Source organism: Sebastes umbrosus, chromosome 12, assembly GCF_015220745.1.
Source record: "Sebastes umbrosus isolate fSebUmb1 chromosome 12, fSebUmb1.pri, whole genome shotgun sequence".
Classification (NCBI taxonomy): Eukaryota; Metazoa; Chordata; class Actinopteri; order Perciformes; family Sebastidae; genus Sebastes; species Sebastes umbrosus.
The window spans coordinates 8542711-8567686 of NC_051280.1; the positions used below are offsets into that span (position 1 = coordinate 8542711).

Here is a 24976-nt window from a genome sequence, read left to right on the forward strand (position 1 = left end):
AACTGTGTTTAACCTCATAACCCTTCATTAGTTATAGACACCGTCCTTTTACACTAGGTGAAGCTCTGCTGACCTTGCACAGCATCAGTGAGTGCTGTGCTTCAATGCAAACCGGTCTCTGCAGCAGTGGCACCAAACCATACTACTGCACATTTCCTGTACTACATAGGGATTCTGATTCAAATGGAAGATCTGTGCAAAAGATAGCAGCAAGCATGCTGACTTCCTCAGATGAGCAGATGATCTGTGCATTAATCTGTTTAAGAGAAATGACGAGGACTTGGCTCTGCTTCTCATCCCTCTGGACTCCCGCCAGGTGTCCAGGGACAAACCTGGTGTACCATTGCCACCTACTGGGCCTGAGGTCCACTGACAAACACTGGTGCCAAATGAAAAGCTGGCCAAGGACAATAGTGCTATGGTAATGGCTGGTAATCAAGGATTGAGATTTTGAAATATTTACATGAAATAGGAAGAGGGAACTGTGTCAAAATAGACAAATCTGTAAAATAAAAATACAAAATGTTCTGTAAACACATCAATCATGTCTGTGTCAATTCTCCATATTCAGCAAACCTAAAATGCCAAGTCATGCTTCCCTAAAAATGACTCCTCACTGCATTGATCTGAGCCTTCAGAAATCCTCCTCGCTCAGCACAACCTAAAACTTGGCATGTCACAGAAACTTGATCGAATTACCTTGCAAGACGAGAGCAGTGAAATCTTACTCTAAAGCCAATCTCTGAATTTGAAACATTCACCGATACTGGTGTCAAAGACAAAGGGACCTCAGCTGATGATGTCTCTGAGCCCCTACAGCCGTCTGCCCCTCCTCCTATGAAGATGCATCATAAATCAGCTGACCTGCCATGGTGCGGTTAGCAGTGCCTGACTGAGCGCAGCATGGGAACTGTCCACCAACATAAACATCCCATCTTGTTTGACAGCCAACAACATAACTAGGAACAAAGCCCCACACTGAATAAACCTTTTCCTCTAAAATAACTCCTCTTACTGAGAAAAGAGAGAACGGAGGCGGAGGAGTAATTTTAACATCCAATCTCAAAGCCGACAATTGGCAGCTAATTCACACAATCACAGCAACAGATTGAAGGTGGAAATTAAATGCTGAAACACGTAAAACCTGAACAATAAGAAAGGAGCTATAGTTAGATATTCCCATAATAACTTGAGAAAAGACTCCTAAAATAACGGAGATAATTAAACATTCTGTCTATGCGTCGGTGCTGCAAAAACCTGGATCCACATATGTGATATGTTTCCTTTCATTTGTTTTTGGAAATAAGTGTTGAAGGAATGTCTGCTAAACCAAAAAAGTTAATTTCTTTTTCAAATTACATTTAAAATAAGGCTATCAATCGATTAAAATATTGAATCGCACTATTTTTATTTGTTCAAAATGTGCCTTAAAGGGAGATTTGTCAAGTATTTAATAGTCTTATCAACATGGGAGTGGGCAAATATGCTTGCTTTATGCAAATGTATGTATATATTTATTATTAGAAATCAATTCACAACACAAAACAATGACAAATATTGTCCAGAAACCCTCACTGGTACTACATTTAGCATAAAGAAATATGCTCAAATCATAACATGGCAAACTGCAGCCCAACAGGCAACAACAGCTGTCAGTGTGTCAGTGTGCTGACTTGACTATGACTTGCCCCAAACTGCATGGGATTATCATAAAGTGGGCATGTCTGTAAAGGAGGGACTGGGGTAGAAATCACTTGAGGTCAGAGGTCAAGAGATCCCTTTGATAATGGCCATGCCAGTTTTTCCTCGCCAAAATTTAGCGCAAGTTTGGAGCATCATTTAACCCCCTTCGCAACAAGCTAGTGTGACAAATGGATTCCTTATGTTTTTCTAGTTTCATATGATGCCAGTATCTTCACTCCAGCATTAAAGAAATTAGTGGCATTAACACAAACGTGTTATCGCGATTTTTAGGTTGTAGCGGGCTCAGTTTTAAAGCTAGAATGAAGTTATTGGAATCATATGAAACTATAAAACCTAAGGAATCCATTGGTACCAACCATGTCATACTAGCTTGACATGAAGGAGGTTAAATGATGCTCAAAACTTAAAAAAATTGGCATGGATATTTATCATTGTTTTGTGTTATTAATTGATTTCCAATAAATATATATATATATATATATATATATATATATATATATATATATATATATATATATATATATATATATATATATTTTCATAAAACAAGCATATTTTCCCACTTCCATGTTGATAAGAGTATTAAATACTTGAAAAATCTCCCTGAAAAATGTGTGATTAATCGCGATTATCTATGGACAATCATGTGATTAATTGTGATAAATAACTGAATTGATTGACAGCCCTAATTATTTTTAAAAAGCAATAATCCTAATCCTAAATTAAAACTAGTCCGGGATGAGGTTTACATATTATATATTCCATATTTCTGCTGCCTTGTACCACTGACTCCTTAGTGTTTACATTTCTAAAGCGCTCTACAAAAATTTCAGAAGTAGCAGACAAAAAAATTGAGTGACTGGTAGAAATGTTCAGTGACAGGTGAGGAAAAAACATAATTTCAGACCATGCTGTCAACAATCACAGGGTTGAAAGATACTGTACATCTGAGGGCTGTGTGGCAATTAATGGGGCAAGAAAGAAGAAAAATATTATTCTGTCATTCAAATCTTGATTCTTTTTCCCCCCCTGAGTTTTCTCTAATCTTTGCTTAATTCTCATGAAATAAGAATGTTTAAAGTTTCACCTCTTCAGGTCTCTCACGGTTATCTAAATGAAATAATCTAAAACGGCTTAGAGGAGAAAATAGCTCATAAACATATTCAACCTGTGAAGAGGGATCACAACAAGACACAGCCAAAAAGGCTGGGAACTATTGATGCAGCCTAAATTAAAAACACACAAGCATAGTCAATGTTTCACACAATATGACTAAATCTGCTACGTAATTAACACTTAGACTAAACTGAAAAATACTTGAGGTTTTGTGTTCAGCACTTTCAAAACATCCGGATATTCTTAGCACATACAAATCCTCATCAACTCGAATGCGACTCTGGTTCATTCAAAACCAAAGACCAGAAGTAACGCAATGATCACAGTATACAGTGATCAACATGTGAGGGAATTACATCAACAAAAGATGAGGAGAGAGCAGAATCCCCGGGGAGCTACCACATACTCTTTGTTATGTTTAAGAGCCAGGTGGTCCGACTCAAAGTAATACACGTCTGGCTCCTCCTCTTCATCTTCCTCCTCTGCAGTCTGGCTTCGTGTCAGCTCCTTGCTTCGCTCAGCCTCTTTTCCCTCCACAGGCACACTGTCCTCACCACCTGCCCCGTCTCCAGGATCCAAGCTGGAGGGGCCAACAGAGTCTGATGGAGCAGGTTCCTCCACCACAGAGCAGTCCTCCTCCAACCCAACCACCACCTCCCCCTCTTCCCTCAAGGGACCATTGTCTCTGGGAGGAGAGCTGAGCTTGGAGGAGGAGGCCTTGCCACAAGTAGCAGCCCTCCTGGGTGAAGTCCTCAGGGTGTATCTGTGTTCGTAGAGCTCTGTGAAAGAGGGGGACGTGCAGGATATTGAGGGGTTGCACCCTGGCTCTGTGGGGGAGGGGGTTGTTGCTAGTGGGGGTGTAGTTTCTCCTGAGTTGCTGTTGTTGTTGTTGATTGGACTACTGTTCATGTTGGTGGTAGTGAAGGAGGTGGAGGCAGCAGCTTCCTGCACCGGTGTTAGCGGCCGGCCGTTGGTATCGTTCTCACCCTCCGTCACCTGCTCCTCGTGGGACAGACACATCGGCTCGCCCACCACGTCCACCTCCACCTCCTCTACCTCCTGCTCCTTAGCCACTATCAACTCAGGGACAGGATCCTCTGGAACAGCCTCAAATGTCGGTGCAGTTGAGGCTGGCGATTCCCCTGAGCCAGAGACCTCCATCTGCAGAGGGACAGAGTTTCTACAAGGCACAGCGGGGTCAGGGGATGAGGGAGCCCCCGTCTGACTGCCGTTGAGCAGCGACGGGCAGTTGGTGGCAGAGTTCGGGTTCGCACTAGGCTCTTCAGTGAGTGTGCTCGGTTCCTTTGCTTTATTCTCTCCGAGTCCATTAGAAGCCTTGTGAGCATTTGGGGGCTGAGCTGCCCCGTCACACTCCACATGACCATCCTCTGCCTTCCTCCCTGTCAGCTCACCTTCCTCTTTACTGTGGACAGGTGAGGCAGGAGATGTGTTAGCAGAGTTTTGGCTGGGAAATTCTTCACAACTGTTGTCCTTGCTAGGCTCTGGGACAGAGACTGGACTTTCAGATTTCAGAGGTTCAGGGTCCTCCTCGTGTCCCTGAGACTCTCCAGAGCGGGAGCACCGCTTGGCCCTTTTGATTTGAGGACAGGCATCCCGCGCCCCCTTCCCTCTATCACAGTTCTCGGAATTCTCAGGACTAATGACTTTTTCTAAACAGGACACGCCCCGCTTCCTGGAGCTGGTCCATTGCTCCGCCTCAGCTGGAGAAGCATTAGATTCAGTTACCTTTCCCTGCAACGAGGCCTGCTGCTGGCCGTCCTGCGGAGTGTCCTGCTTTGTATCATGCTTTGTGTCCTGTTTAGCGTCCTGTTTTGACTCCTGCTTAACGTCTTGTTTGGTGTCCTGCTTGCCGTCCTGTTTCGACTCCTGCTTGCCCTCCTGCTTCGACTCCTGCTTCTTCTTGGGTGAGCGGGCCCTTGGTAGAGGAGGCACCGAGGTCTCCTCCGGCTGGGCGATGCTGCGGTTCCTGAGGGTTCGACCACAAAAGTTTTCATCCAATCCATTGAGCCCCACTGACGACCTTGTGACGCGCGAGGAACGGGACGCGGCCATACTACGGCGGGTGCCTACAGTCTCCTCATCCTGCGGCTGTCTCCTCTGCAGCAGAATGTGGGCACCTGCAAAACACACGCAGACAGATACATGAACTTCATTAAGTCAAAATAATCACTGAAAACTGCAAACCTTTATAGCTCAATTGTTACATCATAGCACTACCTTTGCAACGGCTATAAGTTTGGTTGGTTTCACTGGCCAGGCATGCTAAAAATGAATGCATGAACAGTACCCTGGGGTGTTTCAAACAAAAGCATTCACCAAAAGGCCTTTGTTAAATACTGCTTGGGTCATTTCTCAGCTCACACCAGAGGGGTATTGATTTCTCCTGTCATTGTAGCTAAGCAACACCTTCTGTCCACAGGCAAAACTAGATGTCTTATCACAGGTCCGTACAAAGGAAAAAGGTAAAAAGGTGGAAGATCTTAAACTGGCAGAATACAAAGCAGGAAACAATAAGGTCAGATCTTCCATCCAGCCTAAATGACAAATCACACAGTCTCTTTCGACAGTTCACAAATGTCACAGCTTTGAGACTCATCTGTATGTGCTCGGTAACTCCAGAGATAGAGGTGACAACAGCGCAGCAAGCATTTTAAGTAATGAAAAGCCCCTAAAGCTGGCAAGCAGATGACTTATAAAAGGGTAACCTACCTGCATTAAAACCAAATCAAATGTGTGTGTGTATGTGTTTCATTGAGGGCATATTTATTTCCTCCCTGCAGAGATTACTGCTTATTCTCTCACACAAAGAATACATATGGTTGACTGATTTCTAACACAGAAGCTACACTGTAATTCTTGCACCCAATTCAGCAGAGATAACACTGCAGACATGGGTTTGTCATCACACACTGTAGGCTGTTTATCTCTCTAGAACAGGTGTGCCAGAGGACCAACAGGCTGCAATCCTTCCACAATTTATCAGAACGTACAAAAATTGAAATGCTCCGACAACAAGAACCCTACACAAGGCTTACAGGCTTAGAGTGTGGACAACCACAGGAAGTTAATCGTCATGTCCTAAACCTCTGACACAATTTAAGGCACAACAATGCCTTCCCAAACTCGCTCTGCGTGTCGCCTGAGGTATACCAAAGAACAGATGAAGTACATTATTGTGCATTTGAACAAAAATCGTGTTGCTTACAGTGTGAACTGGAAAATGAACACACATCAGGCACTAATAAGTGGTCAATCTTAGATATCTTATTCTATACTAAATAATCCATTTCACCTTCATGCAATAACAATTCAAATGTAATCTCAGACATTCGATCATAATTTCACTATCACTCACATCCAACTCACGCACATTAAGGTTGTTATTGAGGCAAACATGACTTGATTAACAGAGCTGTCATCAATACATATACAGTTTATTCTGGTTTGTCTCAGTATTTTGATTCTGCGCATGGCATAAAGGTCATGGAGTGAAGCGCATACAAACCAATGTATCAAAACTAGAATGTAGTGACTAAAAACACTATAGCAAAGTAGCTTTCACATTACAAACTGATCCTCAAGTAATAGAGATTTCATTAAGGTTGCTTTGGAAACTCATCAATGTGAAGAAAAAAGAAAAAAAAAGTCTCTCCATTTTCCAGACATTAACTCGACAATCAAACAACTAATTTTAGTGGGCAAGTCAGCTACTGTAAACCTAATCATCTCGTCGTATTCTAGGTAGACAGTAATGAGTATGAGTACAGGCCGCGGCTTATTGAACGCAGTTCACTTCTGCTGCTCGATGCTGGATATACTAACGTTACGACCGAACTCTTCTTCAGTTCCCTGGAGTCAACAAGCGACGAGCGGCTCTCGAGAACGCTGCAAGCAGCACTTCCGAGGGGCAAGCAATTGGCCCGCTCCGAGCGGGAAGACGGACACGTGCTCCGAATGGGCAAGCCCCGAACGGGTACTGCACTAGTTCATTCCCAGGAAAATTCCCAATCAACACACACACTGAGCTTGCCACTGATGTATCCTCTAGATAATAGCTCCAAATAATAAATCTAACAACACAGGACTATAAAAATGTGACGTGGTAAAGGTCATATTAAAGTGAAATTGAGGGGGAGATGATCTCACTTGGTGTCCTTTTGCAGAAGATGAGACATAGTCATTGCGTCCCGTTGTTGAGATAATTTATTGCATCAATTAGCATTGTGGACATGGTGCTCATTTACATTAATTCCAAGTACATCAATCTGTGGGCCGACCTCTGTCAAAACTGATTAAAAAAGCTCCTTGTTGCCTTTCCTGGTACAATTCCTCCCTTTTCCTACACTGTGCTAACACAGCAACATCAAAGCCAGAGGCTACCCTAGCTACAAATACAGTTTGATAATATTCCTTCAGGGAGCTAACATAATAGTCACCTGGAACAAGCACTACCACATACACATATTACTGACACGCCGCTAAAGACTCCAGCTGAGAAAGCTAATGTGATTTGTCCATGCATAAAATAAGAGAGTGAAAGAAAAACAGAGAGGGGGGGCATGTTATTCAGACTGAGCACTCACCCTTAGACACAAATCGACAAAACTAATTAAGCCTGCTCATCTGACCTGCTCTCAAAAACTAGAAAAAACTAATCACTACTTCAAAATGATCAGGGTTACAGTTTAGCGGAATAACTTGAAACATTTGCTCACACTTTCCATGTCCCAATAATTAACACATTGTTGGCACAGCTGGCAAAGCCTAAATTAATAATTAATTAACGTCTAATGCTGCCTTCAGGTCACTGTTGGAAATATCAGAATAAGTTTTGCACCCATGAAACAATATAAAGCAAGTTGTTATTACTGAAATCTGACTATCCTATCTAACCTTAGGCTCAAATGAATGTAAAACATGTCTGGCAGAGGTGTAATGTCAGGAATGTCGTAAAATAAAGAGAGTGCAAGTAGTTGGACAGTGTGTGGGAAATCTTGCTTTTTTCCAGTCCACACTGTTATCAAGTAAATAAATACGCAAGAACTTTAAACAGGGGTCTCCTTGGTTGTGGAGTGTGTAGTGAATCAGCATCAAACCATAAGCCACAGCATAGGTTAGCTTAAGTATTCACACTATAAACATTAATATTGATTAATATAGATATACTTCAGGCCAGTGGTTCAAAATCTGGAAAAGATTAAAAAACGGTATTAAAGAAGTAAAAAATAAATATAAAATAAGTTTTTCTTTTACACAAAATTATGTTAATTTTTTCTTCCATTTGTGTTTTTTTTCTCATGAATTACTGGATACTTTCAACTCGTGAGGCCCTTCAAAAATGCTTCAAATGAAAAAATCTGATACAGTTAAACCACTCTTTGGTTGAACTGCTTGTAACTCATGTCAACTTTACGGCCATACTGTCTGATGAGGGGTCGCAAGTAGATATTGCTTTGTTTTATGGGGGTCAAAAGGGAACCACCGCTCTACACCACAGACCAGCATTTGATTTATGTTCTCTCTCTACTGTTAGTGGGTCTACAACGGTGACAGTTACTGATACAAAGACAAATATCTTTTTGAGCATTTTTTGTGGCATATATAAACAATTAATGGTGATAACTTATATTGAATAAAATACAAGAAAACTTAAAAAATAGCCCTGCCTTTTCAATGAACATTTTAGGACACTGGTACTAATTTATCATTTCATAGCAGAAGGGTTTGAGCTAGGGATGTACAATCCAACTTTTTCAGTCCCGATAGTGATACCTGGGCTTTGGGTATCGGCCGATACAGACTACCGATCCAATACCAGTGTTTAATTAATAAGCTGTATGCCTCACTCTGTGGACCCACTGTCGCAGATACCCGATCCAGCTATTTGAGTCATTATCAGCCCGATATCCGATCCGGTATCAGTTAGGGATGTGCATTCCAAGCAAAAATACTATTCGAAAATCACTGGGATTTATTCGATTATCATTCGAAAATCGCCGGACGGAAAATAACATGTACTCACTTTTGAACTGTATTTTAGATATCAAGGACTGGATGTCACAGAATTGTTTACACCTCAACCAGGATAAAACAGAAGTGCTGATCATTGGTTCAAAGGCTCAGACAGAGAAACTGGTCTCCGAACTAAAAGCTTGGTAAAACCAAGCCAAGAAGTAAGAAATCTAGGAGTGATTTTTGATTCAGATTTTAATTTCAAGGCTCATGTTTTATTATTTGAAGATTATCTCCAAAGTGAGGCCATTTCTCTCTCTGAGCAACACAGAGAGACCACTTCACGCTTTTATAACTAGCAGGCTAGACTATTGTAACGCTCTCCTTTCTGGTCTACTGAGGAATACAATAAATCAACAACAACCAATTCAAAATTCTGCTGCTCGAGTGCTGACCAAGACCAAAAGGAGACCACACATTAGGCCTAATTTAAAGTCTTTACACTGGATACCTGTTCGTATTGATTTTTAAATTCTTTTATTAGTTTATAAGGCAACGCATGGCCATGCACCAGACTACCTCTCAAAAGTGCTTTTGGTTTATGAACCAGGAAGACGCCTCTGATCCTCTGGTTCTTCTCTTTTACTTGTTCCACAAAGCAGAACAAAAAGATTTGGCGATGCTGCTTTCAAAGGATCTGAGAAGAGCTGAAAATATTGATATTTTTAAACGTAAACTAAAAACCCATCTATTTAGTGTGGCTTTCATGTAGTGTTTTACAATTTTAGTGGTTTTATTATTCATACTATTTTATTCATTTTGTTTTATCAACATTTTACTACTTTGAGTAACCGTTTGACATTTATCAATTTATTTGTCATTCGCTTGTAAAGCACTTTGAAGTTCATTTAGGGTGACCAGGTGTCCCACTTTATGAGGAACTGCACAGCATTTATATCCCGTGTCCCACATATTGAAATGATGTCCCACATTTTCATTGGCTCTAGTTCTCAAAAGTCAAACCTCTGCAGGACAGATGCTTTTTTCAAATCTGGCTTTTATCCAATGGCTGTGAAGAAAGCAGTGAAGGCTGTCATCACGGGGCTGTGTTTGCTGTCAAACTGCACACCCGTGGGTCAAGTAAGTGCAGGTTAACATTTCACCGTCTTTGCTATGCTATGCCCAACAGAGAAAATTGCGAGTCACCGCAAAGTCACAAGCTATATGCAGATTTAGAAGGAATATGATGGAAACTACCACAAAGAAAAGGAAGAGCAGCTATAACAAAGACTGTGAAACTACTTAGTAAGTATTGATAAGCCGGTGAAAGGCGATTCTCAGATTTGTTGTGAATACAACATGAAGCGACACAGTTCATGTGAGTCTCACAAGATACGTGCGGCTCAAAAAGGAGATGTGCCGGTCTATGGATGCATTCGGGCAAAGCACAGAGATGTTATAAGATAAGGGGCAGAATAGAAATGTTATTTATTTAAGTTAGATGGAAATTATATCCAGATTTTAAATTATATCTCAGCCTTTGGAACATGTCCCACATTGTCCCACACAAACATACTCTTTGTCCCACATTTGGTTTGTTGTGACCTGGTCACCCTAAGTGCATTTGATAAGGGGCAGAATAGAAATGTTTATTATTTAAGTTAGATGGACATTATATCCAGAGTTTAAACTAACTCTCAGCCTTAGGAACATGTCCCACATTGTCCCACACAAACATACTCTTTGTCCCACATTTGGGTTGTTGTGACCTGGTCACCCTAGGTGCATAAGGGTGCTATATAAATAGAGTTTGATTGATTGGTGTGCTCACAGTAAGCAGTTTAACGTGTCAAAGCCAGAATATGTTATTATTAGTCAGTGCAGCTACTTAGACAGGACCCATGTGTGATTGTAATTCTCAATCAAACCACTTCCTGTTCTTCACTAAAGCGCGTGTTTGGTTGTGAAGTTATGTTAACACGTGTGTATTACATTGCTATTATCATGACAGACCTGGACTTAGACACGAGTTATTTACCACCATGAACGAAACACTGGTTTGGTTGAGATTGTAAGGCTAAACTACATAAGTAAACACACACACCTTTTCTGTTACTAGCTGAGTGTGACTGATATTGTTGGCTAAGCTAAGTTCAGAGTGAGACATTAGTTTCATGATGAATAAACAAGCTTTGTGCTGTTTCACCGTCGAGTTAAAGTGCTGTTCATCTCTGTTGCTGACCTGTAGATCAACACTACCACAGTAGGCCTACTGGCAACTAAACATCCACGAAGTTGTGTTGCTATACATACCGAAGAGAATCGCTCAGATCCCAACATCCCAGCTACAGCATCAGCCTCCCGTCAGCTCCATGTCGACTAAAGTTGTTAAACTAGAGAGCAGACACAACGGTGCAGCTACACGTGACTGAACACTAGTCTGCAGCAGGTTGAACTCTTATAAAGTTCAGGATTAAAAACTACACAACCACACGGTTAAAGCACAACAACCCCGGAGTGGGTTCATGGAGGAGCTGGAGAGAGAGAGCAGGCTAACCGTTAGCATGGAACAACTTCAGAGCTAGCTCGCTGTGTAGCTGTTGGCTAAAGTAACTTACCGTTAGCTCTCAGCTCTGGCTAAATATAACACATTAACGCTTGAGACACCACACTGTTGCACCCGTGGTGTTCACATATTATCTCCCACGCGTCCCATGACAACCAGCCAACACTACAGCCCTATAAAGCCCAGCTTCTCTTCTCCTTCTTGTGAACGACTAGTTAGCCCAGTTGGCTATCTACCGTTAGCTGCACTAGTTAAACTGCATCGTGTGGCGGTGGTAGATGAACCGCTAGTAGCTCCTCTAGTAGCGCTACTAACGTGCTAGCTCAACTAGCTCGACCACTGAGAGTCACTAAGTCCACTAATAACACATTAACGGGTGGCGGGAATCAATACTAACACGTGTTTCACATTTAAACTGATTCAAACAGACAGAAGCCCGTTGGTTAGCAACCAACTGCTCTATAACGGCAGTTTAGACACCAGTTAGCAGCTAGCTGCAGTTAGCTCCGGCTAGCCGCTGCAGCCTAGCATCAGCTAGCCGGAGCTAGCTAGCTTGATTGTTCCGTGCATAACTTTGCGGGTGTATTTGTTGCACTGCTAAGCAAACGCCGCTCATAGACATGTTTTGGTGGTGCTAATAAAGTCATGTTTTTGTCATTCTGCTGTCCTACAAAGCAGCAGACTGGAGGCTCTCTGTTAAATGTCTGTTTGTAGCTGAAGAATTACACATACCTCACTTCCGTAAAGCTGCTGCACGTTCGGCCGCAGCCATGTTTTCAGTCTCCAGTCCACTAGCGTTAGTTAGCCGGGGTGTGTGTGTGTGTGTGTGTGAGAGAGAGGCTGCTCAACTCAGCCAAGCTCCTCTAAATGCAACACTATACTATACATTTTAGCCCCTGACAAGAGTGCAATCGGTCACACACACTATTCGGTTACACACCTCGATGACTGTATGACACATTTTTTTTTCCCACGATGGAGAATAAACAGCATCATTTACTTTTCTTTCTCTAATTCACCTCTTGTTTCTCATCTAGCAACCACTAGTAGGAATGGTGACAAAAATCAATGTCACCATTTCTACTAGTGTAGTGTAAATGATTTACATCATTTGTTTTTTACAAAAAATGATGTACAACACTTCTACTAGTGTTTCTACATCATTTACTTTTCTCTTCTAATTCACCTCTTGTTTCTCGTCTAGCAACCACTAGTAGAAATGGTGACAAAAATCAATGTGGTCACACAACATGTTTTCATCAAGTTTTAATAGTGTCAGCCAGCAAAATTCAGGATAGATCTTACTCAAAGTGACGTCCATATGCAAAAACCTTACAGTACAGCATTCTTGTTTACCCTCCAACACAGTATAAGCAACACCATGCCCATACACAAAAATAATGCCTTTAATTAACTAGATTGCTGCTGAGGATGATGATGCTGATTACATACTGCAATATGCTTTCTGTAGCTGTACAATTTAGTGAAGATAGATCCAGATCATAGTTTGCGTGCACATTTTATGAGCAGCTTTGCATTTACATGCAGTTTACACGTGATGAGTGTTAAAGCATGCATTCTTAACAGACTGCCTGCCACATATTTTCTACAAAAAAACTATTAACATCATATTAAATCACTCCCTTCTGTGGTAACCAAGTGCTGAATCTTGACCAACATACTATCAGTACTGGTACATTCAAATACAAACCAGACATCTGCATGAGCATGCCAATTTGTACGTCTACAGAACAGTGCAAAACACAAAATTCATTCCTGAGACTACTCAGTAATTAGTCCCTTCATAACCTTGTGATTTTCATCACTTTAAGTGTCACATTTTGCTTCTCTTACCATTCATTGGACAATATTCTCTTACAACAGGAAAAATGTGTGATATATCTACAGCAAGATGTATTGTGATTCATCAATATCAGCAACACATGACACATGGACATACAATATGTGCTCATTTGGTCAAGAAAAAAAAAAAGAAAGAAATATGGCATTCATTCAGTGGAATTTTTAGCTGCACATAAATTAAATGTTCTGAAAACAACCTGACACGAGTGCTAATAGAAATTTAAGAGCTCTTTACACAGATTTGTACAACATGACAAATCTTTTTCAGACATGTTACTTCCCTCGGTCAGCAGTCAAAGGCTGTCCTGTAGCGCTAATGATGAGGTCCTTTGCTTGAATGCTTTTGAAATAAAAGTCAAGTGCAAAATAAAAAGGCTTCCCGTTTCTTGAATGTTTTTCCGTTTTTTCTTCTTCTGCAGAGTGCTTGATTAAACAGAGCGCGTCTCCATCTCGATCTTCTCCTCTGACTGCGATGATTCTACCTCCTGGTGGCTGACGTTTGGCCGGACCGTAACGAGTGGACCGCCGCCGTAGATGGAGTGGAGGAAGTTCCACGTCTCCTCGGAGATCTGACCCGAGTCAGCTCCTGCAGGGTCAAACACACACAATTAAATATCACTAATATCTGCATAGTTCTAGGGATGCACCGATACCGATAACGGATCGGATATCGGGCCGATATTGACTCAAATAGCTGGATCGGGTATCGGTGACAATGGGGCCGATCTATTCATTTCAATTCTACGTTTATATAATATATATATATATATATATATATATATTACATACTGGAATTTAAATTCTTGTTTAGGTTTTGACCAGTTTGTTGCTGCATTAAAAAGGTTTACACTTGAATTGTAATTCCTTTTAATTTTGAAGTTTTTTACCAGGTTGCTGGTGGACAATATATTATTTTAATAAAAAATAACAATTAAATACATTTATATGTATGTATTTATTGGTCACATTTTGTTTTACAAAGTTAAGGAAACAATGTGTAAGTCAAGCCTGATGTTGCCTTACACACAAAAGAATGATCCCAGTCACTTCCACAAAGTGAGTCATACAGCTCATTAATTATACACTGGTATCGGATCAGTACTCGGTATCAGCCGATACCCAAAGCCCAGGTATCGCTATCGGTATCGGAACTGAAAAAGTCGGATCGGTGCATCTCTACATAGTTAAACATAATACTATAATCCTCAGAGGCTCTGCGAGAACTGCTCTAACAAAAAAGCTTTATTTATCCATCCTGTTTACATTTTTTCTAGATTACTTATTATCATTCTTCCTAAAATGCCTGAACAAAAATACAAAACAACATCTTTTTTACAGTTCAATTCAACAGCATAAAAGTAGAAACATAATAATACAATATGACAATAATAATAATAATAGTTAGTACCTTGTTTGAGTGTTAAATGGCCGTTCTTGTTTACTGTAATCTTGGAATTATCAATGGGTCCCGGTGGATCTTAAAGAGAAAGCAAGACAATTAGTTGTCATAATTACACACGGCAGTGATATGCATGTCTATTTTTCAGAAACATTTTCTCAATCCTAATTGTTACAAAGAACAATGATGTTAAAGTGTCAAACGTTTTTGTCACACCATGAAAAGCAATCTCTGCTCCCCACTTGCTACAGCGAGAAAACAAATATTAGAGGAGCAGAAGTCAGAGGAAAAAAAGACACTATTAGACCTGCCAGATGTAAGCTGTTATAAATAGATGTGACAATACAAAGCAAGGGAAGCAAAAAAAAAATGAGAACGACTGCAAGAAAATAAAATATATTTTGACGCTTCATTTTGCTGTAGCGGGAGGGGAACTTGACTCGAGGGACTAAAGCAAACTCTTTGAAGATAAATCAAGAGGAGAAATGGGACTTCACAGTTTCTTTTGAACATGAGAAGCTTTTGGGAACAAGAGAAGTTGGATGTCCCATATAAAACAGTTAATTTGCCATGTTCTCTTATCCATGTGAATGTACAGGCCTGACATAGGACATTTCATTTAAAAGAGAAATTTACATCAAAGAAACACACAACAGTTTTTCCATCACCACATATCAGACACAACTGTCAAGTTGGAAACATTGAGGCTGCGGTCGAAAAGTCAAAAAATTACGTCCTAATTTCTTTTCCGAACCAATTTTCCTTTACCTCGATGGAACACGTCATGAGGTTAAGGAAAGAAAGATAATTCATAAGTACTAGAGAAAAGACAACCGCGGTGTTGAGAGAATCCGACTGCACTTCACTAGGCTCTGTAATTATGATGCAACGGCGGCGGATTTTATTGATGAGGGTCTGCCGTGGTGAAACTATAATGTTCCGAAGATGGACTAAAAAAGGCGCAAATTCAACCCGTGCGTTAATAAATAGCTCTTTCAGTGAAAGGCTGCTTCACCCGCGGTGTGTGAAAGAGCGATACCACAGGTCCTTCTGCTGCTCTCTAACACTTTACATCAACATATAATAAAGGATCATCTGACCTAACGTGGACAACCGGTGAAAAATATCACTTTATTACCCAGGTTGGAATTGAAATAAAAAAATGAACACATGATAAATATTGAGTTAATTGTTCGAGTTATGGAGAAGGGGTAGAACCATTAAATATATACTTCTTCTTACTCCTTTTCGGACATGTAATATTTATTTATGTTGATTATGTGTTTATTGACAGTTTGCTATATGTTTACTGTTCATTTTATGTTTTTATTGAAGCTCCTTTTCTTTGCATTTAGAGAATTCAAACAGCTCTTATCATGACTGCTACTTAAATATACTTCCGGGTCATTTCACTCCATTAGGAACATTCCTAAGCAAAAAATACTTTTTGACCGTAGCCTTTTAAATCAGACATTTAAACAGGATTGGGGTGGAAAGGCAGGACTTCTGTCCAATTACCATTGTCTTTTCCTTTGACAAAGCCCTCCCACTCACGAAACCACTGCATGCTGATGCAGTATATGACCACTGGAGACTCCTCCTCCTGGAACGCCTTGTTCAGCTACAGAGGAGAGGGAGGAGAGAGGAAATGGGGGAGGAACGAGCAGTAGAGACGCAAAGGGATGGGGAGGAGAGACGGGAGGGATGGGGGGGGACACAAAAAAAAAAATTAAGTGAGGATGAAAGGATTGAGAGGAGATGGAAAACCTAATCAATTCTCTCTGGTAGTTATTCCAATTAGAGTCTGAACACCACACTGCACCAATTTCATTTTTCTTGGAAATGACACAATCCCTGTTCCTCGTGTTATCTTACTGAAGCTCTGGCTTTCATACACACACAAAACATAACATCCGTCTCTCCTTCTGAGCAGCCATTGTGTGAGTGAGCAGACTGAGCAGGCAATAACAGCTGCATCTGTCCCAATGCATTAATGATAAGGCTTTCATCGGGCTCACACCTCTCATCTCCTGCTGGGTGAACTGAAGAGCCCCAACACATGCAGCCTATCAACTGGTTCAATAGACTGGAGAATACATCTATACACTCCCATGAGTACACTGACACACAATGCATTATCACTCACACCAGTTTTTTTTTTTTACTGGCTAAAGCTCCATGTCTGGCTGTTGAATGTAACTTACCCTGACGAACATGTCCAGCTCTGATTTGCGCCGTTTCTCCAGTTTTTCTATTTCAATCTGGCACGTGTGGCAAACATACAGGTGGTTGACAGCTGGTCCTCCTCCGTACCTGCAGGAGGGGCAGTCCACATTGACTCACACGGATGAACTTAACTCTACAAAAAGGAAATTATACTGCGACTGACTTTCCCCATTAATCAATGTACTCCCAAGTTGGCCCTGTCTACTGTATGTACCTGCTGTAAAGGTGATCCCACACATTCTGCGGCAGCATCACTACCAGGTCATCGATGAACGCCGTTTTGTTGGGGGGCACGCCTGATGAAACACATTGAAACATCCATTAGACATAAACAGTGTATCATTTTAAAGGTAATGGTTGTGTGAAGAGTAGGGCTGTCAAAGTTAACGCGTTAACCCAAATTCGTTTAACGCCACTAATTTCTTTTACGCATTAACGCAACTTGCGGTTTTTAGGTTGTAGCGGGTTTTAAAGCTGGAGTGAAGATACTGGCACCATATGAAACTAGAAAAAACAAAAAAAAAAAGGAATCCATTTGTACCATGTCATACTGGCGTGTCAGGAAGGAAGCTAAATAACACTCCAACCTTGCACAAAATTTTGGCGTGGAAAAACTGGTATGGCCATTTTCAAAGGGGTCCCCTGACCTCTTTTTCAGGAGGGGGGTCTTAAAGAGACAGGGCGCTAAAACAGAGCGTTTCAGACATAGGGTAAAAACAGGTATATTCAGACAGACAATATGAGAACAATAATGTGTTTTTTGAACTTTAAAGCATGTAAACATGTTCTAGTAGAAACCCAAAATACAAGTATGAACCTGAAAATGAGCATGACATGTCCTCTTTAAAAATCTTTCCAATGAAACAATCCAAGGAGAAACGATCACTCTCATATCTACACTAAAGCGACTGGGAATCACAAGTAGACTTCGCTTCATTTTAAGGGGTCACAAGGCAGAAAGATTGGAAACCACTAGATTAGAGGACAAATTATTTCTTCTTGAAAGATTTATGGGCAATAACCATTTAATGGCTGTTTATTTGAAAAATCTCTCCTGGGGAAACATGTTGCCAGAGCCCCTAATAACGGCTTTGAATGCCTAAATTTATATTTCTGATGACGCCCTTTGCTATGAACAGGAAAGTGAAAATAAACAAGGACACTTTCGGATTTGCACTTAAAATAAAACAACTGGCCGAACAGCTGCAACACAATCATGGTTTCACTGCACTTATATTACCAGTGTCTCTACTTATGCACCTGCCAGTTATTATGTGCTGAAGGCTGCATAGGAGGAGGAAACAACCTGTAGGTGCTTATAAACAGAATGAAACACGTTCTCTGCTGCAGCTGTATTCTAACCGCTTTATCATACATTTTTCCTGTTTCATTTTCAATTCCATAATTTCCAGCGCTCTCCGAATAGAGGGCAGAAAAGAAAGCAGCTTGATTGGCACAAAAGCCTTTAACAATTCTCCCCTCTTCTCTACTAAAACGAGAGAGGAGGATCATCTGCACAAAGAGATGTAAAACCCCCTTTTGAAGTCCGCTGCGTTGTGAAGGGAATACTCTGCAGTCTTTGTCAAAGTCAAAAATTCCACAGCAAAAGGATGAAAGCAAAAGCTGTGTTACGAGAGGATAGAGCACAATCTTTTCCACAGAAAAATGGATTCCTGTGTCCTGGGGACACTTTCACCTCGGAGCGGTTTCAGTATGAAGTTGACATAGCAACACGCACCTCCATGCGAACACAGGAAGTCGTCGTTGGAAATGGGCCCAGGCTCGGCAAAGGTCTTGAACTTGTTAAGCCACTGGCGGGAGATGTAGAACTGCAGAAGGCTGGGCTCCATCATGTTGAATAAACCCGACACCCTCCTACGTTCTTTCAGTGCATCCTCGTTGCTCTTTCTGTGACAGGAACAGACCCACAGATTAATCACTGCTGCAACTGAAAGTGAGATGCAAGTTATGAATATCAAAGCAGCACAGTGAATCTTAAAATGTTCCACAGATAAAAGGGTTCACAACTGTCTGAAGCTTACTTATAGAAGAGCACATAAGCCTCAGCATTCTGGACACAGGATTCAGACACCTCGGTCACGCTTTGGTCGTCGAATTCATACCACAGATTGTTCGAATCATTCCTGCAGTACGCTATGTAGTGGCCACCTGGGATCAGACAGGGGAATGCGTTAGAGCAGCGTTCACAAACCTAACACGTACATGTGAAATTTGTCTACAGGCTAATGAATGCAGGACACTCCTGCGTGCCAACTGAAGGCGGATGCCCCGGTCTGAGAGGAAAGAGGAGCAACTGTGCCCACTCACTGCTGGCAGTGCCGTGGTGACAGATGACTGACAGCAGGTCATAGTTGGTGGTCTGGGCGGAGCTGTCTTTGGCCAGGAAAGGCTGCAGGTCCAGGCCCTCGAGCGGGAAGGAGACGTGGGTGCTTATCTTGGTGGAGAACATCAGCTCGTGCCTGAAGCGCTTCAAGTGGACACAAAGGATCTGGAGCAGAGGAAGTTTTATTTTAGAAATCCGGTGTGTGAAGACACGAGGGTAAAAGACATGACATGAAGAGTTGTCTCCATACCTCTGGCAAACTCTGCATTTTACAAAATTTGACTCCGTTTCGTAATCTAAGTGGGAAAAAAAGATGAAGAAGATGAGCAATCATTACAGTTCCAGACATTTTTAATAAATTTGTGGTCCAAAGTCAGAATTAGGAACTCACTTCTTGCATTTTTCACAGCTGTACATGTTGTCTCCTAGAAAAGAAAGAAAGGACACAGTTATTGAGACATCAATCATGATGTTTGTGCTGGTAGAAAGCATTTACGCCCACTTGCTCACCCTTTAGTTCATCTCTGGCAAAGAAAGCTGCAAGACAATCTTGTAATGTGACCACGGGACCCCAGAACCAACTACAAATAGAAACAAACACAGGGGTGAATTTTACACACAAAGAGCAAAGTATAGATCGAGGAAAGCTCGATTGTGAAGAATGTAAATAACTATAGTGTACATACAGTACATCGATTTCAGCCTTGGTGTCTTTGTTTCATGTCATACCCCTCTATCTCTCCCCATTCCAACACTGAATACGTTTAAATGCACACTAATATTACACTATTATTACAGTACGAATATGCATCGGGTCTTGTAAACAGCATATTCCGTTTGGATTTTCTGAATTAGGCCTTATTTTGAATGGAGAATTTTCCGATTAAGACGTGTGATATGCCGATCTTATTCAGGTTTTAGGAGTATTCTTTGGACATGTATACAGCGCATTCAGAATCTCAATGGGGTTTTGATGGCAGTTTGCAACCCAAGGCCTCTTGCCTGTTTACGGCCAGCTTTGTGTGTTGTACACAAACACAGTTAGGCGACTGTTTGCAGAGATGCATGCCCAAAAGAAAGAAAAGAAACACAACTACTTTTAAACATTATGAAAGACTTGGATAGGAACAGGTTTTTGGATATGAGCAAATATCTCAATGCCAACCTTTTCAAGAAGGTGGTTGAAGGAATGAAAGAGGGAGGCTGTGTCCGCCACCGGTTACGTTAATCCGAGCAGTGTTAATTTTAGGCAGCTATTTTAGATTTAGTCTTAATCTTAAAACGAAAATGCTTATCAGTTTTAGTTACATTTTAGTAATTTTTATCCTTCATAATTTTAGTCTAGTTTTAGTTGACGACAACTCAAAATATTTTACTCCAGTTTTAGTCACCAAAAAGTCATTTGAGTTTAGTCAAAATGTTTTCTTTCTTAATTTTGTCAGCTATTTAAAAATGTTTTTTAATCTTAGTCCTGTTTCGTCATCAGATTATATTGACCATTTCTGTCATTTTAGTCAAGCTTATTTCACATAAAATTGTATCTTATCATTATCTGATGAAACATACAGGTTGAATGATTAAGAATGCAGCTTTGCAGTTACTCCGAGTCCTCCTGACTGCGCTCATTAATGATGAGCAGTTCAGTCGCACCCACAGGTCCGTTATAAGATCCAATCCGCCCACCCCAAACATGTAAATATACATTACTCATCCACCAACTTTATGCATTATAGTAACACAACTGTCAGGACTGAGGTGTGAGACGAGAATGACAGAGATTGACTGAGCGCCGCCACCGCCACCGCAGTGCGTTGTGTGTGTGTGTGTGTGTGTGTGTGTGTGTGTGTGTGTGTGTGTGTGTGTGTGTGTGTGTGTGTGTTTTTGTTTTTGAGACAGACAGAGAGAGAGAGAGAGAGTGACTGAGAGAGGGGACAAGAAGGTGGAAGGTGACAAAATAAAGAGAGTTTTCGGTAAAGTTTTTATGTTTTTAAACTACATTTTAGTTTAGTCTTTTTACGTGAACGATATTGCAAGTTTGATATTGTCACCGTTGAATCGGAGTATGCACAGCTGCATGTAAACAGGAATATTAATGGAATATTCATTTTCATTAGCCATGTAAACAACTTAGTAAGAATATTGTCAGAATAAGGGCAAAAAACTGAATATTGACTGTTGTATGTCAGATAAAGGCAAAAATGCCCCCCAAAAATCATCTTTAAAAAAACAAATATAATGTACATATTAATAACAGACCTCTTGATGTATTCCATGACAAATGCAACCCAGCCCTGCGGTGCATAAGCTTCCCCACAGGAGCCGGCTTTAACCAGGGAGGTCTGGTGGGTGGCGGAGTGGAGCTTGGCCAGGTCTTCCTTCCCTGGGATGGGCAACGAGATGTCCTGGAAGTTCTCCAGGGTCACAGACACCTGACAGCAACACAGCACACAAAAGTTTTGGTCACATTTCAATCCTTTTTTTTTTTAATACATGGTTTTGTCAAAAAATGTCACTTTGTTGCAGAATATTATTCTCATCACAATATGTGACATGACAGCGGATGTACGACCGTATCAACAGTGTGTAGGAACATCAGAGCGAAGCACCGAAGTAAATTTTTTTTCCATAATTCATTTTTTAGGACCTTGAAATGACACAATTTCCCGTCCTCTAGTGCTCCCAGACTACTGTCCCTTTCACACTCTCAGCAATCCCATAATCTCAATAATGAACAAAAAAAAAAGAGGAAACACGAACCCGATCACAGGTGAGGCACTGAACTGAGCTGACAATGGTCCCATCGAACACATCTGAGATGACACTGCGGTATTTCTTCTGACGCTTGCTCTTTGGTGGGCAGAATGTGGTCACTGCTGTGTGAGAGAGAGAGAAATGTGAGAATATAGCTTTACAGAATGTGAGCAAAGATAGACACATGATATACAGTGACTACTTTGTTATAATCCTGACTTTTTAAAGGGGACATATCGTGCTCATTTTCAGGTTCATACTTATATTTTGGGTTTCTACTAGAACAAGTTTACATGCTTTAATATTCAAAAAACACATAATTTTCCTCAAACTGTCTGTCTGAATATACCTGTATTCATCCTCTGTCTGAAACGCTCCGTTTTAGCGCCCGTCTCTTTAAGACCTCCTGTGTTAAACAATAAAATAATATAAATATTATAAGCATTTTCAGTCCAAAATGGCAGCTGTTGTAAAAAAAAACACAGGAATTTCATCTCTTTGCTTCTGTACTCTTTGGATATATTCTAATGAGCCTGCATGTGACCTAGGAAGGGGAGCCAAATCCAAATGTCTTGTTGAATCACATGTTTTCTGATCTAGACTAGATACCCAAATGTATGTACACAAGCGCTGAAAAAGTGTGATTTTTTGATGAAATGTCCCCTTTAAGCTTGATATCTGGATATGACTGTCTCTGATTATGCACAAGTACCTTTCTTATGTGAAGGATGTAGGCTGGGCCAGCCTGAGGCAGCTTTGGGCGGGCTGCTGGACATTTTGGGAATGTGTCCCTCCATTGGGACTGGACTCTGTGGTCTTGTGGAGTTGGACATTTGGATGTCTGGGAAGGAATCTTGGTGGAGCAGACGCAAAATATTAAGAGTTTCAATACCATAAATTTGACGCTGAGTATCAGAAAGTGAATTGTGGATAAAATAAAACGTTATTACCTGACGTTCTGCCTTGGACCTTGATGGCTCCCTGGCTGCTGATAATGGGCGTGGTTTCAGTGGTGGTGTCAACATCTTTGTCCATGTCCACTCCGGTGCTTCCTCCCATAACACCAGTAATTCCAGAGCGGTAAAGGTCATTAATCATGTTCTTCTCCTTCTGCCACTCCCTGTTGGCCTGGATCTCATCCTGCTCAGGAATCAGCATCTCGGCCTCGTTGGTGTCTTCCATCATCACGTTCCCACCTTGCACCTCGTTGTCGGCCCGCTCGCTGCTGCCGTAGGACTCGCATGACTGGAAGTCGTTGTCAGACTGACTGCGGTTGTCTTCCTCGGGGCCGTCGTCCACGGTGATGCCGTTGGAGTGGTCGTAGGGCTCGGGCAGCGTCTCCTTCAGCTCCTCGTGAAGTTGATCCATCAAGCAGCGCAGAAACTCTTGAGAGTCCTGGAGGCCGAGTGGGATAACCACAGGAAATGTCAGCTGAGATAGCAAATTAGTTCCAGCTGAGAAAATGTTACACTTTTTTTTTGGACACAGCAGTGTGTGAAAAAATAGTTAATTTCCTCTCCCTGAAAAGAACATTGAACTATATCGCAGCACTAATTCTTCCTAAATATAATCGAGTTTGACAGACACAGCAGAGCTTTCCTACAGTCAATCTTTTTCCGAATTACAAACAACAACCACTTTGCCTCCTTGTTTATCCCAATTCTGCATCGCAAAATCCGAAACCAAATGCTCATGAATGTGTAATCAAACCTAATGAACCTCAGACATCCAATCTCCCTCTCAAGCCAAATGAACTCTCCTCTCCCAGGAACTGGAATGTTAACTTCATTCATGGCAATGCTAATTCCAAGGCTGTGCAGCCCAGCATGGCGTGACAAATGAATATTCCTCAGCTAACTCCTCTGAACAAACACTGGCAAGCCAAGAGGAAACAGGCCCCTTTTATCATTTCACCACTCAGGCTGAGAAATCCCATATTTACAGACACTGGACAAAGACAAGACGTGCTCCAGTAAAAAGTCTTTCTCTCTTTATTTCAAGCACCGCCCGGAATCAAATCAAGCAATTTACCTTTAGATTGTCAGTTAGGTTCAATGTGTGCATTTGCATGTGAATGACAGTCAGAAGATCTGAGTTAGTAATTGCAAGGCAGAGGATTCAGCTTATCTGGCTGAGTGATTTGAGCTGGAGCTAAAGTCATTTCTGTAAAGGAAGCACGGTGGGATGTGGAGTGGAAGAGAAAAGGGAGAGACTGTATAAGATCTGGGACAACTTCATAGTCTGGGTGTCAGACCCATAATAATCCCAGCTCAGCACAAATTCATTCTTAAAGGATTCAATTCAGTTCAAACCTTAATCCGTGTTTTATATTCATATTTACTCATATTATTCCCAAAGCACAGAGGCAAAAGCAAAAAATCCACCCGTTTAGGTCACAACAACTGATCGCAGACTTACTGTTGAATATGTCTCCAACCGTGAAGAAGAGTGCCTCCATGTTTTATTCATAATGAATCTGTGCGCATGCACTTAAATTGCACATTTATTTTCACCATCTGCAATGACCCACCTGCTGAGAATATCCTCGAAACATGGGGTTTATGGCTTTGATCCCCTGGAACAAGTTGGTTGGGACTACGTAGGAGGGTCTGCAATGTGACAAAACACAGCATGCTCAACACATGTTGTTATACACAATATCACAATAAAGTCTTGTGTGATATAGAGTTTGAAAATAGGACAAGAAATGTGATTACGGTTTGGCTCTGGAGTCCCATTCGAAACATGGGAAATAATGAAAGTCAGGAGTTGTGGACGAGCTTATACTGTATGCTCTTTTAAAAAACACCTACCTGTTCTTGTGCCACAGGTCTGACACCAGCTTCTGGTAACTTTTGCAGAGTGCGGGCTTCTTGTCCGTTCTCACCATGCCACCACATTCAAGAAAGAACTGTGTCAAGGGCGGGCTGCAGAGGAAAGAGGGATAAATATATATCATTATGTGGGCACCAAACGAGCTTTACTGAATATCTACCTGTCAACAGATTGATTACGATCATCATTTTGAGAGCAA

At 41.3% G+C, this 24976-nt stretch overlaps 2 protein-coding genes across 8 annotated transcripts in view; both read right to left on the minus strand.

Annotated features, from left to right (window-relative positions):
• The window catches only part of zzz3 (zinc finger, ZZ-type containing 3), a 30001-nt gene extending 17588 nt beyond the window's left edge, over positions 1-12413 (minus strand). Inside the window, exons 1-2 of one of the 4 annotated variants that reach the window (XM_037786289.1) lie at positions 12300-12413; positions 3227-4958 (exon numbers count right to left, since the gene is read on the minus strand). In XM_037786289.1, coding sequence (XP_037642217.1) covers positions 3227-4893 — 1667 coding nt within the window. In that variant the 5' untranslated portion in view covers positions 4894-4958; positions 12300-12413. Of the gene's footprint in view, positions 1-3226; positions 4959-11106; positions 12025-12091; positions 12256-12299 lie in introns of those variants that run through there. The other 3 variants (XM_037786287.1, XM_037786288.1, XM_037786286.1) reach the window with 3 other exon arrangements.
• A 197-nt stretch (positions 12414-12610) lies between these two features.
• Positions 12611-24976, minus strand: part of usp33 (ubiquitin specific peptidase 33) — a 30302-nt gene continuing 17936 nt past the window's right edge. For 2 of the 4 annotated variants that reach the window (XM_037786290.1, XM_037786292.1), the window contains 18 exons: positions 24756-24869; positions 24473-24551; positions 22893-23337; positions 22655-22795; positions 22292-22348; positions 21949-22064; positions 21448-21620; positions 19702-19772; positions 19583-19616; positions 19442-19487; positions 19176-19356; positions 18890-19016; positions 18586-18755; positions 17062-17143; positions 16826-16934; positions 16140-16242; positions 14631-14699; positions 12611-13808 (listed from right to left, as the gene is read on the minus strand). In XM_037786290.1, the coding sequence (XP_037642218.1) occupies positions 13651-13808; positions 14631-14699; positions 16140-16242; positions 16826-16934; positions 17062-17143; positions 18586-18755; positions 18890-19016; positions 19176-19356; positions 19442-19487; positions 19583-19616; positions 19702-19772; positions 21448-21620; positions 21949-22064; positions 22292-22348; positions 22655-22795; positions 22893-23337; positions 24473-24551; positions 24756-24869 (2275 nt within the window). In that variant the 3' untranslated portion in view covers positions 12611-13650. The remainder of the gene's footprint in view (positions 13809-14630; positions 14700-16139; positions 16243-16825; positions 16935-17061; positions 17144-18585; positions 18756-18889; positions 19017-19175; positions 19357-19441; positions 19488-19582; positions 19617-19701; positions 19773-21447; positions 21621-21948; positions 22065-22291; positions 22349-22654; positions 22796-22892; positions 23338-24472; positions 24552-24755; positions 24870-24976) is intronic. The other 2 variants (XM_037786291.1, XM_037786293.1) reach the window with 2 other exon arrangements.